Genomic DNA, 19,951 nt, shown 5'->3' with positions numbered 1-19,951 from the left:
ATCCAGAAACAGTTTAACTGTTCTGGGTCACTGTCACCTTGACCTTAGACCTGCTGACCTCAACATCTATAGGGGTCATCTGCTGATCATGATCAACCTCCTTATCAAGTTTCATTATCCTAGGTCCAAGCATTCTCAAGTTATCGTCCGGAAACCATAAAACTGTCCTGGGTCACTGTCACCTTGACCTCTGACCTCAAAATCAATAGGGGTCATCTGCTGATCATGATCAACCTCCCTAACAAGTTTCATTATCCTAGGTCCAAGCATTCTCAAGTTATCGTCTGGAAACCATAAAACTGTTCTGGGTCACTGTGACCTTGACCTACTGACCTCAAAATCAATAGGGGTCATCTGCTGGTCATGAACAACCTTCCCATCAATCTTCATGATCCTAGGCCCAAGCGTTCTTGAGTTATCATTCAGAAACTGTTTAACTGTTCAGGGTCACTGTGACCTTGACCTCTGACCTACTGACCTTAAAATCAATAGGGGTCATCTGCTGGACATGACCAATCTCCCTGTCAACTTTCATGATCCTAGGCTTAAGTGTTCTTGAGTTATCATCCGAAAACCGTTTAACTGTTCCATGTCACTGTGAGACTTTACCTTTGACCTATTGATCTCAAAATCAATAGGGTCATCTGCTGGTCATGACCAACCTTCCTGTCAATTTTCATGATCCTAGGCTTAAGTGTTCTTGAGTTATCATCCGGAAACTATTTAACTGTTCTAGGTCACTGTGACCTTGACCTTTGACCTACTGATCTCAAAATCAATAGGGGTCATCTGCTGGTTATGACCAATCTCCCTATCAACTTTCATGATCCTAGGCCCAAGCATTCTTGAGTTATCATCCGGAAACGGATTGGTCTACATACCGACCGACTGACAGACCGACAGACATATCGACATCTGCAAAACAATATACCCCTCCTTAATCGAAGGGGGTCATAAAAAGGGCATAGTTCATGAAATATTGGTACCAGAGTACTGGTATCTTGTGTTATATGATGTGGGTAATAATGTGGAATAACTACTCCAGTTTAAATCAAATCTATTTAGTACTAACACAGTGTTTCAAAACTTTATTCTGAAATTCTATGTGAATCATGAAATATTTGTGTGAGAGTTATGACCCTTTGCATAAAGTGATATTTTAAGTTGAAGCAAATTGATATAGAAGAGATAAAGTGAAAGTAAATCAAAATATTAACCAAGCTATGGCCACAGACACATACAGAGATGCTGGGGCAAGTAGGATAGCTCCCGGTATAGTTCATTAGTCAAGCTTAATAGGAACTGTTTTCACTTTAATATTAAAAATGAATAATCTTCCTTGTTACATTATCAAAAACAAAAACAGCTTTTCTTTGTATGTCATTTACTGATATCCAATTCTTTAACAAAACATAACACAGGTTTTTGTTTATTTTCAAACAAACCATTTACAATTGATAACATAATGCTGGCTTTAAGCCTTTCACCTCTGTCAACATGCCAACGGTGAAAAAAATTTCATATGCCCAATTCAACAAGAACAGTAAAATTCTAGTGGCAAGAATCACTCTAACAGCATATTTTTATACCAAGTCTGAAAGTTCAATCATCTTGTATGGTAATCCCTGCAGGGCCCTCGATCGGCCGTTCTTGCCGCCAAATATCGGCTGCTTCCCCCGCCAAAATAGTATCCTTTTTTCCCCCTTACTGGGCATTCGGCTGACCCGAGATCCCGGGTTTTTGATCCGCGAAAATCGGAAAGAAACTCGTATTTGACCCGCACAAAATATGCTCCGTGCGTTGGGTTGACTCGCGGAAATTTTGTTTGATGCGTCTCGAGTTCGAAAGTAACAGAACAGAACAGAACATCTCTTTTATTCTCTCAAACATGTACAAAACATTCAAAACAGTTCGAAAGTTCTGCCCCTTGTCAATCAAAATCACAGTCAGTTTCAATATTGTTCGCCGTCATACGCGCAAGTATGGCAGTAGGCGGAGCGTCATATGTTAATTAGCTGCTAACAGATGTAAATCACGCCACGCGCCGATCGACACGTGGTCATCTCGCGGTTTATATTTAGTATAATAATCCCCGTCATTATCAAAGGTGTTTACTGATCAATGTGTAAAAATTAATTGATAAACAATGCAGCTTTAGATTATCGTCTTTGCACAAACTGGATAATTGAAATCATTATTTTGTTTGCTTGAACGATTATGTGATCCGGTCAACTGTTACGGTCTATAGAAAATTTATTATCATTGCCGAGGCTTTGTTTGGTCCAAATAAATTAAATGCTTTAATAAGCAGAAATTGTAAGTATTGAATAGGTATGGTAAAAAAAAAGAAATTTAAAACAGGTATTTCATCAAGAATTTTAAATATTTACTTTCGTTTTCCATATCTGTCACCCGTTTTTGCGACCGTGATTTTCGGACATTTTCATCATTTCTTACAAGATGTTTTAGTACAATCTAAATAAAAAGCCATCTGAAAGTCTGCATTTAAGAAAAATATGATAAATGTTGCAAAAGCAGCCCTCAACCTCCTTATTTTGAAGCATTTTTGATAATAAAATGCAAAGGCACCAAACCCCACCCAATTTTAGACAACTAAAATATAAATTGATTTAAAAAATGTGTAATGATAAATGTACTTGTTTTAGATAAAGTTTGTCGAAGTTTCATTAATAACAGCATAGCTTGTCCCCTGAAAAAGCTGATCTTGACATGATATAATTGCAGTTACCAGTAGTATGTTGACAAAAAGAAACAACTTTAGTGTAATGAGAGTTATACATGTTATAGTTCTTACATAGTATGTTATTCTTTGAAGGCAATGAAAATTCCCCCTTTTGGCTAAAACGACGCGAAAATTCCCCCGCCTGAGGGCTGCGGACCCCTTCCCCCAAAGTAGAGTGAGGGCCCTGTCCCTAACTTGATAAATATACTTCAATCTGAGTAAACTTGGATACACAGTCATTTATATTATTAGCAAGTCTGTGCAATTGCTTTTTAAATAAAATGCTTCTATAGTATATAAGACAAGAGGGCCATGATGGCCCTATATCGCTCACCTGTTGTCATTGCACTTGGGGACAAGAAGGTCCTCAGAAAAAATATCCAAAAAGTCCAAAGGACAGGAACAACAAAGTAAGAAATTTAACCAAACAGAAAAACAAAATTCTTACAAGGTACAGATATGTCAAAATACACCTAAAAATTGGAGGTACCATCCATGTTGTACCACAGAAAAGTGGTCTCGGTTTTTCCTTATGGCCAATAATAACAAGAGGACCATGATGGTCCTGAATCGCTCACCTCTTCCCACATGACCCAGTTTTGAGTATGACATCGTTTTTGACCAACTTTCATGAAGATCCCATGAAAAATGTGACCTCTAGAGTGGTCACAAGGTTTTTCTATTTTTAGACCTACTGACCTAGTTTTTGACTCCACGTGACCCAGTTTCGAACTTGACCTAGATATCATCAAGATGAACATTCTGACCAACTTTCATAAAGATCCCATGAAAAATGTGACCTCTAGAGTGGTCACAAGGTTTTTCTATTTTTAGACCTACTGACCTAGTTTTTGACCGCACGTGACCCAGTTTCGAACTGGACCTAGATATCATCAAGATGAACATTCTGACCAACTTTCATGAAGATCCCATGAAAAATGTGACCTCTAGAGTGGTCACAAGGTTTTTCTATTTTTAGACCTACTGACCTAGTTTTTGAAGGCAAGTGACCAAGTTTCGAACTTGACCTAGATATCATCAAGATGAACATTCTGACCAACTTTCATAAAGATCCCATGAAAAATGTGACCTCTAGAGTGGTCACAAGGTTTTTCTATTTTTAGATCTACTGACCTAGTTTTTGACCGCACGTAATCCAGTTTCGAACTTGACCTAGATATCATCAAGATGAACATTCTGACCAACTTTCATGAAGATCCCATGAAAAATGTGACCTCTAGAGTGGTCACAAGGTTTTTCTATTTTTAGACCTACTGACCTAGTTTTTGACCGCACGTGACCCAGTTTCGAACTTGACCTAGATATCATCAAGATGAACATTCTGACCAACTTTCATGAAGATCCCATGAAAAATGTGACCTCTAGAGTGGTCACAAGGTTTTTCTATTTTTAGACCTACTGACCTAGTTTTGACCGCATGTGACCCAGTTTTGAACTTGACCTAGATATCATCAAGATGAACATTCTGACCAACTTTCATGAAGATCCCATGAAAAATGTGACCTCTAGAGTGGTCACAAGGTTTTTCTATTTTTAGACCTACTGACCTAGTTTTTGAAGGCACGTGACCCAGTTTCAAATTTGACCTAGATATCATCAAGATGAACATTCTCACCAACTTTCATAAAGATCCCATGAAAAATGTGACCTCTAGAGTGGTCACAAGGTTTTTCTATTTTTAGACCTACTGACCTAGTTTTTGACTCCACGTGACCCAGTTTCGAACTTGACCTAGATATCATCAAGATGAACATTCTGACCAACTTTCATGAACATCCCATGAAAAATGTGACCTCTAGAGTGGTCACAAGGTTTTTCTATTTTTAGACCTAATGACCTAGTTTTTGACTGCACGTGACCCAGTTTCGAACTTGACCTAGATATCATCAAGATGAACAATCTGACCAACTTTCATGAAGATCCCATGAAAAATGTGACCTCTAGAGTGGTCACAAGGTTTTCCTATTTTTAGACCTACTGACCTAGTTTTTGAAGGCACGTGACCCAGTTTCGAACTTGACCTAGATATCATCAAGATGAACATTCTGACCAACTTTCATGAAGATCCCATGAAAAATGTGACCGCTAGAGTGGTCACAAGGTTTTTCTATTTTTAGACCTACTGACCTAGTTTTTGAAGGCACGTGACCCAGTTTCGAACTTGACCTAGATATCATCAAGATGAACATTCTGAACAACTTTCATGAAGATCACATGAAAAATGTGACCTCTAGAGTGGTCACAAGGTTTTTCTATTTTTAGACCTACTGACCTAGTTTTTGACCGCACGTGACCCAGTTTCGAACTTGACCTAGATATCATCAAGGTGAACATTCTGACCAACTTTCATAAAGATCCCATGAAAAATGTGACCTCTAGAGTGGTCACAAGCAAAAAGTTTACGGACGCACGCACGCACGCACGCACGCACGGACGGACGGACGGACGACGGACGCCGCGCGATCACAAAAGCTCACCTTGTCACTTTGTGACAGGTGAGCTAAAAAGGTTACTAAAAATAAGCTATTTATAGTAATGTAAAAGGGAAGTAATTAAAAAAAAATATTGTAAGTGAACAAAAGAAGGATCTGCCAAATTAATATGTTGGCATAAATGAAATTTCAGATCAGTATCTTCATTAGTTATGGAGATATACCCATTTTAATTTGAAATAAAGGGAGGTAATTTGACATAAAATCAGTCCATAGTTACCTACCCTGATTGTCTCAGTCCAACTAATAACAATAATGAAATTTCAAGTAAGTCCTATACTTACTGTGATTACAATCAGGGGAGGTAATCAGATATAAAATAACTCTGGAACCTACGACTGGATCTAATTTGTCATGGAATCCAAGATATATAGTTGTTGAAGATATTTTGGAAGTTTGTATCAAATAAAACCATAAATGAAGTCTCTATATGGCTGCAAAAGCCAAAACAGCCAATTTTGGACCTTAAAGGGGCCATAACTCTTGAACCCAAGATGGAATCTGGCCAGTTCTAGAAAGGAAGCAAGATCTTGTGGTGATACAAGTTGTGTGCAAGTTTGGTTAAAATCAAAGCATAAATGAAGCTGCTATTATACAGACAAGGTCAAAATAGCTAATTTCGGCCCATTCAGGGGCCATAACTCTGGACCCCATTATGGGATCTGGCCGGTTCAAGAAAGGAAGCAAGATCTTATGGTGACACAAGTTTTGTGCAAGTTTGATTAAATTCAAATCATAAATGAAGCTGCTATTGTGCAGACAAGGTCAAAATAGCTAATTCTGGCCCTTTCAGGGGCCATAACTCTGGAACCCATAAAGGAATCTTGCCAGTTCAAGAAAGGAACCAAGATCTTATAGTGATACAAGTTGTGTGCAAGTTTGGCTAAAATAAAATCATAAATGAAGCTGCTATTGTGCAGACAAGGTCAAAATAGCTAATTCTGGCCCTTTCAGGGGCCATAACTCTGAAACCCATAATGGGATCTGGCTAGTTCAAGAAAGGAACCAAGATCTTATGGTGACACAAGTTTTGTGCAAGTTTAGATAAAATCAAATCATAAATGAAGCTGCTATTGTGCAGACAATGTCAAAATAGCTATTTTTGGCCCTTTCAGGGGCCATAACTCTGGAACCCATAACGGGATCTGGCCAGTTCAAGAAAGGAACCAAAATCTTATGGTGATACAAGTTGTGTGCAAGTTTGGTTAAAATAAAATCAATAATGAAACCACTATCGTGCAGACAAGAAATTGTTGCCGGACGCACGGACAGACGACGGATGGAGGGTGATCACAAAAGCTCACCTTGTCACTATGTGACAGGTGAGCTAATAAAAATACTAATACTACTCAACAAAGCAGAGGGGAAACTTAAAAACATGCAACAAAACAACAGTGCATTATATTTCATACAATTGGGACAACTGAAAGCAAAATAAAGACCAGAAACATTAAACCAATAATGTCCTAGCCTTGAAGCTGATTACTGGATAATCGAGGTAGCATGCAGTATACAACAGTTACAAACAAAGACAATAAGGTCTTCATCAGCCATATCCATGTATAGAGGATATGATTTGGTCCAAACTTAAAGTACATGGATCATCCTAGGTCAAAATGTTAGGGAGAAGTGACTTCTCCCTCCACAGAATTTAGGGAGAAGTTGAGGAATTTAAGGAGAAGAATCGGCATAGCATTCAGTTTTCTGCCTATATATATCCATTTTCTGTGGGTCTAGCTGTAACTTATAAACAGTAATTATTTAAGGAAATTGATTCTTGCATTATCATTTTCATGAATTTCTAAATAAAGTATAAACTTAGCTATGAAAAAGTTGCCCTTAAATTTTTATCCGAAATTCACATGTCCGAAACTCGTAAATTTAACAGGGGCACGATCAAAACGCCGTGAAAATTTTCATTCATGTTTCAATTCTCGTGCTTTTATAATGCCCGATTTTTGCATCAACTTGTTCAGATTTATACATTTAATTTATTTATTTATTATTTTTTTCAAAAATAATATCAAACTCGTAGATAATGGCGATCTTTTTACAACATTTTGTACGGCAGTTCTGACGTCCACGAAATCATTTTTTATATATACCACTGTTGAAGTAATCTTTAATAAAATGAAAGAATAATATACAATTGTTGCATAAGATCATGCTCTCGTTAAGTTTATCGGCTTTTTACACGCCGATTGAAAATTTTCAAAATGGCAGCGGCTTACAATATTATTGACACTGTGGAATATTAACGCTACGATTGGCTGAAGTTTGACAGGCGAGTAGGCAGGGTTGACTATGGATTTATCGATAATTTAATCTACAATATGCATCAAGTTTTACAACTTTAAGTAAACAGATAATAACTCGCTGAAAAAAACTCGGCGATTTGGATTTCGCCCGGAGGCGATAATTAGGCGAAGTGGCCGACTTTAAAGCGACAATATCGCTCAAATCCCCTTGTAGGATGATCCCTGAAGCATCAAAATAAAAGCATTTGAACTTTGTTTCTACTTTTTATGAGTCATAGCTGTTATGTGAAAATATTGCATTTGTTGTTCAGACAGTAACATATACCGGTACTTCTAACTTACACTGAAACAAACCAATATCCTCTTTTATTTTACACTTACGATTTTGTTACTTTCTCCTGAACAAAAACAAAATAATAACAAGGTTTCTTAACAAAAGCACAGTTCAAAACTCTAAGTAACACATGATTATTAAGAGCATCACGTGTGTGAAATTATTTATAAATCTGGCCAACAGTTTTTTAACAATATATTTTTTTTTGTTTTACATAAAGGAGAAAATGACACAATGCCCTCTGGCAATATTTTCTTTGGACAAATTGTGTCTGAATCATCTTGGTAGAAAGTCACCAAAAAACTGGGCCACCTGTTCTGACAAAGTACTTTCTGGAAGTGACCATGCCCTTGCTGTAATACTTAGCTTGTTTGGATTTGAACAATCCTTGTAAAGGGCCATCTAGAAAAATTTACTGTGAAAATATTTTAAAATTGGTCCAATATTGTCTTCAGGAGACTTTTCTTCTTATAGTTATGACATTGTTACATTCAGCTAACAGTATATAATTTTGAAAAGAGACCTTACCTTGAATTGTCATGCAAAATTTCATCAGATTCAATTAGGTAGTCGCAGAGGAGAATCAAATAACTGAAGAAAAAGTCATTTGGGGTCAGCTGACAGACACTGAATTGAGAGTGATAACAATAATACAACCTCTACATACATAAATATTCAATACTGGATGATTACACACACACTTGGTCATTTACCAAGAGCTGTCTCTTGTCAGACAGCACACCTATTTACCAACTGTTTGATACATACTGGCAGTGAAAAGCTTCATCTTCACATTCGTACCGTGTCGTTACTTCAACACCATTAAGGTCTCCGATATTTCATTCAGAGTCAGAGGAATAAAAATCCTTCTTTCCAAGCGTGCCACTTTCTTCAAAATGCACGTGTTTCTTTGGAGTAGATTGTTTCCTTGGAGCAGACTGTTTCTTTGGAGCAGATTTCCCTGCTTTTGTTTCCAGAGCCTTTGTTGATTTTACCCCTGATTTCTTTGAAACAGTTTTATTTGAAGACGCTGTTGCCTTAGCAGCTTCCTTGTCTGCTTTACGTACCTCGGTCTGATGTTTTTTCAGTGTCTTTTTCCTGATAAGTTTCTCCTTGCCCTCCTCTATCATGTTCTGTTCCCACTGAAGCATCTCAGCTTCATGAAGTTCCTGCTCCTCTGCAGCCCGCTTGTTGTAAATCTGAAAACAGGTCAAGAATACAATCATTCTATGCTGTAGTTTATCCATTCAGTATAAATGACCACTTTATTATCTATAACAAACATGCATAAACTATCATAATATATGCATATCACAGCAAATTACTTCTGACTTTTACAATACTATACTTGTATAGCAGACCAGTTGTCAATTTTCTAAATTTTGATTAATTCCAGGGCAGTAAGTTCAGAACAACAACTATTTAGCTGGTTATCAAACCTGACCTAGATAGTTCGCCCATAAACATTCTGAATAAGTTTAGTGAACACTGGATAATATTTATACACTTATCAAATAAAGATCAGACACTGTCAATTTTGCACTTATTTTATAGCTGAAAGGTGAAAGGGATTATCTGACTGGTTATCAAAACTGTGACAAAGTTTTGTAAACTGCATAAAAACTGCTTGTTAGAGAGCAAACACTGTCAATTTTTGCAATTTAGAGTAATTCAAGGGCCATAACAAGAGACACTTGGCAGATCCAGCTGGTTATCGAATATGGGCAAAATATTATGCCCATAAACATTGTGACCAACTTTTTTTACGCTCCTGAAATATCATGTGTTATGGGATCACCTGCAGTGGCAGGCTGTGTCCACAAAAGCTGTCCACTCTCTCTCTCTTAGCAGTTCTTATCTAATGTACTTCAATGGTTCTTTAAGAAATAGAAATGTTTTTGGGGTTGTGTTTGGGGTGCTTTGTGCTTCCTGGAAATCTACCTTTAGTTAACCTTATATTCTTTACGAACATAACCATGATTTATACAAAGATGAAAACAATTTAGTTTATTATCCTCCAAGACCATGAAATGTGTTTGAAGAGTCAACATCTGCATTCACAGCCTCAGCAATCTCAACTCAGGGCATTCAATTGTAGACAAAATACATAAATTAGATTTTTATTTAAAGCTTTTCAGTGAATTATAAATAAAATTTATATTTACACTGTTTCAAAGTATTTACATTTTCACTTGTGGATACACTACCCATGAAAATATTGCATTTTACCTGTCTAGTCTTCAAACTGATGAAAGACCATTTAACAGCACACTGCCATAAACAAATACCCTCTATATGCTGTTTTCTCATATTCTCAATGGGTTGTTTTATTCCCATTAACAGACTAACCATTTCAGTATTTGGGTGTAATTTTGTAGATGATTCAGTTGCTTTTCACATGGGGCCATGGGATGTTGGCTCAATGAAATGTTACTGAAAATTATCCCATTTGTTTTGATACAGTATTTGACCACTCCCAATCTCAGAAACGGACCACATCTTTCTCATATTCATCGTGCTTTTAAGCACAAACAACTTGTAGAATTTAAAACATTTGAATTACCATGGTGCAATTAAGATATATATTCTATAGTAAATGCATCAAGAGATATGACAATTAATAGCACAATAAACAATTTCTGGCAATTTTGCTTACCCTGCCAGAAAAAAAAAGGATTTTTTTGAAAATTCAGTAAAATGCCAATATTTTCATCCAGTTTGTGTACAAATCACTTGAAATTTCAGTGTGTCAGTTTTGTCCCATATCTGTCTAGAAAATAACATAATATCATTAGACAACTTTAATGCAAAAATGAAAATATGAGAAACCATGAGAATATGGGAGGGGGGATGACAGAATGGCCAATTTTGACCTTTTAGCTCAATTTATGACCTTGACCTTCGACCTACAGAGCCGGTTCAAGCACTGCACATCGTCTCATTGCTCCAGACACATCTCATGATGGACAGACGTATGCACCATCAAATAATATGTCCCGTTTTTAGAAAACGGGCGTATAAAAAGGAGATACCTCTTTCTCTGCTTCTGGCATGGCCTTCCAGCGTTGAGAACACTCTGACATATTCTGAAGTAAAAAACAAAAAGAAACTAGAATGTGTCTGTAGGATACAGGGTGTGCCCCCCACTGGTACATTTGTCACAATTAAGTGGCAATAATTCAAATGTTTGCAGTCTTAATGGGGTATCATCCTCAACAAACATTTTATGAAAAGGATTCATTATTCTAGGTGCTATTCTTTTTGAGCTATGAGCATCACAAACAAAAAATCCACTATTTTGGCTATTTCAAGGGCCATAACTCTGTGATAAGAGCTAAGATTCTCAAGAAAATGCCAAGTGTGCAAGGTCACATAACGATAAAGACTCCAACAAAGTTTCCTGAATTACATCAAATACTTTTTGAGCCAGGTATAATAATTAGGTGAAAAAGTGCATTTTTTTACTATTCAGGGCCATAACTTTAAAAATAAAGGGGGAGCCAGCCAAAAAATTAGAGGTGTGCAAGTTTATATCATGATAAAGACTTATGCGAGTTTTCAACCATTTATATTAAATACTTTTTGAGCTAGTGTGTCACAAGATGAAAATGTACATTTTTGACTATTTCAGGGGCCATAACTCTAAAAATAGGGGGCGGACCCAAATGAAAAATAGAGGTGCACAAGTTCATATCATGATTAAGACTCATGCAAGGTTTCATGAATCTATATCAAATACTTTTTGACTAGGCATGTCAGAAGGTGAAAATGTGCATTTTTGACTACTTCAGGGCCATAACTCTGAAAATGGGGGCAGACCCCAAATGAAAAATAGGAGGTGCGCAAGTTCATATCATGATTAAGACTCATGCAAGTTTCATGAATCTATATCAAATACTTTTGAGCTAGGCGTGTCACAAGGTGAAAATGTGTATTTTTGACCATTTCAGGGGCTATAACTCTAAAAGTTGGGGTGGAGCAAGATGAAAAATAGGAGGTGCGCAAGTTCATATCATGATTAAGACTCATGCAAGGTTTCATGAATCTATATCAAATACTTTTTGAGCTAGGCATGTCACAAGGTTAAAATGTGCATTTTCGACTATTTCAGGGGCCATAACTCTGAAAATAGAGGGCGGAGCCAGACGAAAAATAGGAAGTGCGCAAGTTCATATCATGATTAAGACTCATGCAAGGTTTCATGAATCTATATCAAATACTTTTTGAGCTAGGCGTGTCACAAGGTCAAAATGTGCATTTTTGACTATTTCAGGGGCCATAACTCTGAAAATAGAGGGCGGAGCCAGACGAAAAATAGGAGGTGCGCAAGTTCATATCATGATAAAGACTCATGCAAGGTTTGATCAATTTATATCAAATACTTTTCGAGCTAGGCGCGTTACGAACTTCGGATGGACGGACGGACGGACGGACGGATGGATGGACGGACGGACGCACGGACGGACGGTCGGACGGACAAGACCAAATCTATATGCCCCCACCACTCATGGGGGGGGGGCACAACAAACACAATGTAGTAATTCCATATTTAGAACAAGAGCTCGTAGAACACGAAATGCCCCCCACCAAAAATTGTCATAAAATAAAGATCAGTAATGCACTGCATTCTTTGAAACCGTCATCAGTGTTGTTTTCTTTTCTTATCACTGTATAATCAAGAAATGTTTTATTTTTGGACGAGCGTAGCGATGGAGAAAATAACTTGAGTTACCTACTGGAAACCGTTTAACTGATCCGGGTCACTGTAACCTTGATGTATGACCTATTGAAATGCCCCCCCTGATGCATTCAGTAATTGTACAAGGAACAGAAATTATTTGGTCACAGTGCACTGGATATTCGACATACTGACCTCAAATCACTAATTATGGGTAATTTACCAATCATAAGTAAACTCTGTATCAAATGTGATCTTAGAATAAAGTATTCTCCAGTTATTTGGCAAAAATTTTTTTTACTGTTCTGGGTCAATGTGGTTTTGACCTTTGACCTACTGACCTCAAAATCAATAGGGGTCATCTGCTGGTCATGACCAACCTTCCTATCAACTTTCAAAATTCTAGGCCCAAGTGTTCTTGAGTTATCATCCAGAAACCATTTAACTGTTCTGGGTCACTGTCACCTTGACCTCTGAACTCAAAATCAATAGGAGTCATCTACTGGTCATGATCAACATCCCTATTAAGTTTAGTGATCCTAGGCCCAAGCATTCTCAAGATATAGTCCGGAAACTGTTTAATTGTTCCGGGTTACTGTGTCCTTGACCTTTGACCTACCGACCTAAAAATCAATAAAGGTCATCTGCTGGTCCTGATCATCCTCCCTATCAACTTTCCTGATCATAGACCCAAGTGTTTTTAATTTCTTTATGATACTTCATTATGGGTCTTTAAAAGGTTCTTCATTTTTTATTATCGGGCCTTTAAAACTAAAAGAAATTCATAAACACGAATAAAACGTGTGGCGCAAAATTAGCTAGGAATGTGTAGGTATTGTTGTTTTAAATCAGTCGACGGGCGTTACTGACAGAAGAAAGTCGTTGGTGCGCTGAATTTTCATAAAATTTTGTAAAATTGAGGCCGGATATAAATACTTACAAAATGATGTCATAAGTTTTCTGGTTTGCCAATACTTTTCCCTATTTAGAAGTTCATATTTTGTGAAAGATAACTTTTTACTAAATTCCATAAATGTGGTTATTCTTAGTATTTTACAATATCTATTTGATGACATTTCATACACATAGTTGTTTAATACTATATGTTTATTATATATTAATTAATATAATTGTATGAATTCGTACCAAAAATTGTCATAAAATAAAGATCAGTAACGCACCGCATTCTTTGAAACCGTCATCAGTGTTATATAGTCAAGAAATGTTTTCTTTTTACGGACGAGCGTAGCGAGGGAGAAAATAACTTGAGTTATCTACTGGAAACCGTTTAACTGATCTGGGTCACTGTAACCTTGATGTATGACCTATTGAAATGCCCCCCTTGATGCATTCAGTAATTGCACAAGGAACAGAAATTATTTGGTCACAGTGCACTGGATGTTCGACATACTGACCTCAAATCACTAATTATGGGTCATTTACACATCATAAGTAAACTCTGTATCAAACGTGATCTTAGACCAAAGTATTCTCCAGCTATTTGGCAAAAAATTTGGAAAAGCTGCGTTCAATAAACGCTTGATGCCCCCGGTGCCATCCTTGTCGATACAAAGCAACCTAAGTCCAAAACGAGGTCAAGTTCAAGGTCAAACTGAGGTCAGGTGATGTCTGAAGATGAGGAATGGTCACAGATTACATCTGCATTAGTATCAAGTCATTCTAGTAAGGGGTATTGATGCTAGACGAAACGGTCCCATTTGGTTAACCAAGAGATGGCCCATATAAAGCAACCTAAGTCCAAAATGAGGTCAAGGTCAAACTGAGGTCAGGTGATGTCTGAAGATGAGGAATGGTCACAGGTTACATCTGCATTAGTATCAAGTCATTCTAGTAAGGGGTATTGATGCTAGACGAAATGGTCCCATTTGGTTAACCTCGTACGGACGAACAAACGAACGGACACCCATACGATTCATGTATCAGGTGGTCATTCCCTTGTCTGAAAACAATAGAATGACCACTTAAGGAACAAAAGAATTAAGTGGTTACGGAATGAATACAAAGGATTTCTATTGCCCTAGGTCACACCTCCTACCACCTAAGGTACCAATCGTGTGCTCGGACGAACAAACGGATGGACAGGACAATCACTATATGCCTCCCGCATCAGTAGATGCCGGGTGCATAAAAAAGTTCCACTGTTCTGGATCAATGTGATCTTGACCTTTGACCTATTGACCTCAAAATCAACAGGGTTCATCTGCTGGTCCTGACCATCCTCCCTATCAACTTTCATGATCCTAGGCCCAAGCGTTCTCGAGTTATCATCCAGAAACCGTTTAATTGTTCCGAGTCACTGTGACCTTGACCTTTACGCAACTGACCTCAAAATCTATAGGGGTCTGTAAACATCTGTCAGGATTCCGAGAAAATAAATGAAGATTTCTTTCAAGTTTAAAAGTACTTTTACTATATAGTAATATTCTGATATATTAACAACAGTGTTCCTTCATACAGTTGGATTACAAATACTTACAAACAGGAGTTGGTTGAATTTTATCAAAGTGAAACTGAAAGTTGGCGGTTGTTGCACTTTTGATGTGACGCTTTTGAAGGTCAAGACCGAAGTGCTAGCCAGGATTTCTTACCAGCTTTTATTAACTTGTGGATCTGAAATCCACCAATCAAAACATTAAAATCCAGAAATCCACCAATCAAATGATAGAAGGATTTCCGAGGCTGAAATCCAGAATTTTAGCAGCCACCATATTGAAATGCAGCACGAAAAATAAACTAGAGAGGTCACAAGGTTTTTCTATTATTTGACCTAATGACCTAGTTTTTGAAGGCACCTGACCCAGTTTCGAACTTGACCTAGATATCATCAAGGTGAACATTCTCACAAATTTTCATGAAGATCTCATGAAAAGTATGGCCTCTAGAGAGGTCACAAGGTTTTTCTATTATCTGACCTACTGACCTAGTTTTTGATGGCATGTGACCCAGTTTCGAACTTGACCTAGATATCATCAAGGTGAACATTCTCACCAATTTTCATGAAGATCTCCTGAACAGTATGGCCTCTAGAGAGGTCACAAGGTTTCTATTTTTAGACCTACTGACCAAGTTTTTTGACCGCACGTGACCAACTTTCGAACTTGACCTAGATATCATCAAGGTGAACATTCAGACCAACTTTCATGAAGATCCATTGAAAAATACGGCCTCTAGAGAGGTCACAAGGTTTTTCTATTTTTAGACCTACTGACCTAGTTTTTGACCGCACGTGACCCAGTTTCGAACCTGACCTAGGTATCATCAAGGTGAACATTCTGACCAATTTTCATGAAGATCCATTGAAAAATATGGCCTCTAGGGAGGTCACAAGGATTTTCTATTTTTAGACCTACTGACCTAGTTTTGGACTGCACGTGACCCAGTTTGGAACTTGAACTAGATATCATCAAGATGAACATTCTGACCAATTTTCATGAAGATCCATTGAAAAATATGGCCTCTAGGGAGGTCACAAGGTTTTTCTATTTTTAGACCTAATGACCTAGTTTTTGACTGCATGTGACCCACTTTCAAACTTAACCTAGATATCATCAAGGTGAACATTCTGACCAATTTTCATGAAGATCCATTGAAAAATATGGCTTCTAGAGAGGTCACTAGGTTTTTCTATTTTTAGATCTAATAACCTAGTTTTTGATCGCACGTGACCCACTTTCAAACTTGATCTAGATATCATCAAGGTGAACATTCAGACCAACTTTCATGAAGATCCATTGAAAAATATGGTCTCTAGAGAGGTCACAAGGTTTTTCTATTTTTAGACCTAATGACCTAGTTTTTGACCGCATGTGACCCAGTTTCGAACTTGACCTAGATATCATCAAGGTGAACATTCTCACCAATTTTCATGAAGATCCATTGAAAAATGTGGCCTCTAGGGAGGTCACAAAGATTTTCTATTTTAGACCTACTGACCTAGTTTTGGATCGCACTTGACCCAGTTTCGAACTTGACCTAGATATTATCAAGATGAACATTCTGACCAATTTTCATGAAGATCCATTGAAAAATATGGCCCCTAGGGAGGTCACATGGTTTTTCTATTTTTAGACCTACTGACCTAGTTTTTGACCACACTTGACCCAGTTTCGAACTTGACCTAGATATCATCAAGATGAACATTCTGACCAATTTTTATGAAGATCCATTCACAAGTATGGCCTCTAGAGAGGTCACAAGGTTTTTCTATTTTAAGACCTACTGACCTAGTTTTTGACGCATTTGACCCAGTTTCCAACTTGACCTAGATATCATCAAGATGAACATTCTGACCAATTTTTATGAAGATCCATTCACAAGTATGGCCTCTAGAAAGGTCACAAGGTTTTTCTATTTTTAGACCTACTGACCTAGTTTTTGACAGCTTTACCATATATCATCAGAGATTCGGTTCCATACGTGTTTTTAGACTCACCCAATAAAACGCTCTTCAAAAGGAGGTTAAAAAAGCAGGGCTCAAAATGTAAACACGTGACAGTTGACAAAATTGTCTGATTTTTGCCGATATTTTCAGGTTTTCAAGCTGGGAAAAAATGTTTGAAGCTCTACCTTGGTGTATATTACGCACCCCTTTGAGAAAATGAAAAAATCGTGAATAAACTGCGTAATTTATTCGAGTTTTTACGGTAACAGACCCTTACAGGTCATCTGCTGGTCATGATCAACCTCCCTATCAACTTTCATGATCCTAGGCCCAAGCGTTCTTGAGTTATCATCCGGAAACCAACTGGTCTATGGACCGACCAACATACTGACTGACCGACACAGACTGACCGACATACCGACTGACTGACCAATATCTGCAAAACAATATACCCCACCTTCTTCGAAGGGAGGCATAAATATCTTTCTACATACAGCTTTGGGAAAAAAATTGACATGGTGAAAAGGTATCAAAACTGGACTAAATGTACTAACTAAGAAAATAAAGTCATTCAAATACATGTAGTATTTGTATAATAGAACAATTGCCATTTTGTACAATGATTCCTTTCCAACAACATTAACCTACTTTTTGTAATCACACCAAAACAAGACTTGTCCTCTACTGACCTAATCAGGTCAGCCGCAACAAACACGCAAACATACTTGCGTCAGGTTTGTTTTGTTTTGTTTCAGCTGGGTTTAACTTCGCACAGACACAATTATAGGTCATATGGCAACTTTCCAGCTTTGATGGTGGAGGAAGACCCAAGGTGCCCTTCCGTGCATTATTTCATCATGAGCTGGCATTTGGGTAGAACCAAAGACCTTCCATAAGCCAGATGGATGGCTTCCTACTTGCCTCTGGGTAGGGGACATGCTGTCTACAGAAAAGTGCCGCTGTGGGCCTGTGATCAGGTAAGCATTGCTGTTTCTAGTGGATGGCATATTAATCATCAAATCTGGCTATAAAATATATAGGCAAGCAATTCATGATGGGAATTAACTGTGCTCCACTGACTTCTGACTTTTTATACTGTTATGAATATGATTCCATGCTTAGTTTGTCCACTGAGACCCAGCTTGACATTACTTGAGCTTTAATGAAACTCAAGATACCAAAGTGATGATGTTTTAAATATGTAAGAACTATATTTTTCAGAAATAGCGAAACATATTTATCCGAAGGAATCAAAACTTAACAAAGCTAATGCTAGTACCTTAGATTCTGAAGTGTCCATTTTGAACCTACATTTGACAACTGTTAATGGTATCCTTGAGACAAAAATAGATTTCAACTTGTGTCAATTACCTCCCCCTCCCCCCCAACCCCCTCCCACCCTTGACTGAGCTATGTCTCTCAAACAACATCATACAGTGTCTACATACATACATACATACATATCACCAAAGAGCTTGCTCAAAAGAGGGTTAAAATTATTGATTTAGATGAAGAAAAAAACCAGTTGTTACAACAGCGTTATTGCTATCACAAACTACGCAAGGCTTTCACTAAATTTTTACTTGATCGAACTTTCAAAGAAATATAACACAAACCTTAAACACTTAAACTTGGTCAAACACCCGTTTACCATGGGGATGCTGTGTATATACTACAGAAAATTAAATACAATGATTATTTTGGTCAAATATCTGGAAGTTTTGAAAATGAAAGAGGATAAATAACAAAAATTGTAAACCCAGATCTACAGAAAACACAAATTATAAATGCACATTCTTTTAAAATTTCAAACTGGATGTATATGAATTCATTAACAGAACCCTGATGAACAGCAATTAGAAATGTCATTATTTTCTATGACTTCTTACCCTTCTAACAGCTTCCAGCCGTTCAGTTGGGGACATAAACTGTAAATTGATGGCTTTAAGCTGATCAGAAACATACATGCTAAATGATGTTCCTTGTCTCCTAGGCATCTCATTCTGTCTTTGTAGCTGTAATGAACACAATAGATATAACAACAGCTATTTGTAAAAGTTAAAAACACATTATGTCCATCTGGTAGCCTGTCATTAACTGGGGCAACTATTCTCTACATTAAAACTATTCTGCTACCTTATGTTCAACCCCATCTGAGGTCCATATCCCAACCAAACTAGAGTTGTCACAGGAGTGACAAATTATACCCCCACAATATGGCCTTGTCACAGAACTAAGCCAATGTCACAGACGAACTTGCTTGCTTGACCTAAAAATCAATAGGGGTCATCTGCTGGTCATGATCAACCTCCCTATGAAGTTTCATTATCCTCGGCCCAAGCGTTCTCAAGTTATTGTGCGGGAACGGTTTAAATGCAAGGGGTCACTCTGACCTTTGACCTTTTGAAATCAAATTCAACAGGTGTCACCTGCTGGTCATGACCAACCTCCCTATTAAGTTTCGTGATCCTAGGCCTAACGTTCTGAAGTTATTGTCTGAAAACTGTTTAAATGTTCTGTGCACTGTGACCTTGACCGGTGACCTACTGACCTCAAAATCATTAGGGGTCATCTACTGGCCATGACATACCTCCCTATCAATTTTCATAATCCTAGGCCCAAGCATTCTCAAGTTATCATCCGGAAACCATTTAACCGTTTTGTGTCATTGTGACCTTGACCTTTGATCTACTAACCTCGAAGTCAAAACTGACCTGTATTTTATCATGAAACACCTGTGTACAAAAATTTATGATCATAGGCCCAAGCGTTCTAAAGTTATCATCCGAAAACCATTTAACTGTTCCGGGTCACTGTGACCTTGACCTACTGACCTCAAAGTTGAACTGACCTGTATTTCATGATGTTACACCTATGTACCAAAATTTATGATCCTAGGCCCAAGCATTCTCAAGTTACCATCCGGAAAACATTCAACTGTTCAGGGTCACTGTGACCTTGACCTTTGACCTTCTGACCTCAAAGTCGAACTTGACCTGTATTTTCTGATGTTACACCTAAGT

At 37.6% G+C, this 19,951-nt stretch overlaps 1 protein-coding gene across 3 annotated transcripts in view; it reads right to left on the bottom strand.

Annotated features, from left to right (window-relative positions):
- Positions 1-6,592: 6,592 nt before the first annotated feature.
- The window catches only part of LOC123564021 (transcription factor A, mitochondrial-like), a 36,463-nt gene continuing 23,104 nt past the window's right edge, over positions 6,593-19,951 (bottom strand). For all 3 annotated transcript variants that reach the window (XM_045357274.2, XM_045357271.2, XM_053536685.1), the window contains exons 5-7: positions 18,818-18,943; positions 10,881-10,934; positions 6,593-9,047 (exon numbers count right to left, since the gene is read on the bottom strand). In XM_045357274.2, the coding sequence (XP_045213209.2) occupies positions 8,688-9,047; positions 10,881-10,934; positions 18,818-18,943 (540 nt within the window). In that variant the 3' untranslated portion in view covers positions 6,593-8,687. The remainder of the gene's footprint in view (positions 9,048-10,880; positions 10,935-18,817; positions 18,944-19,951) is intronic.

Source organism: Mercenaria mercenaria, chromosome 2, assembly GCF_021730395.1.
Source record: "Mercenaria mercenaria strain notata chromosome 2, MADL_Memer_1, whole genome shotgun sequence".
NCBI lineage: Eukaryota > Metazoa > Mollusca > Bivalvia > Venerida > Veneridae > Mercenaria > Mercenaria mercenaria.
Note: the sequence above shows the minus strand (reverse complement) of the source record. Positions and strands in the feature narration are given on the sequence as shown.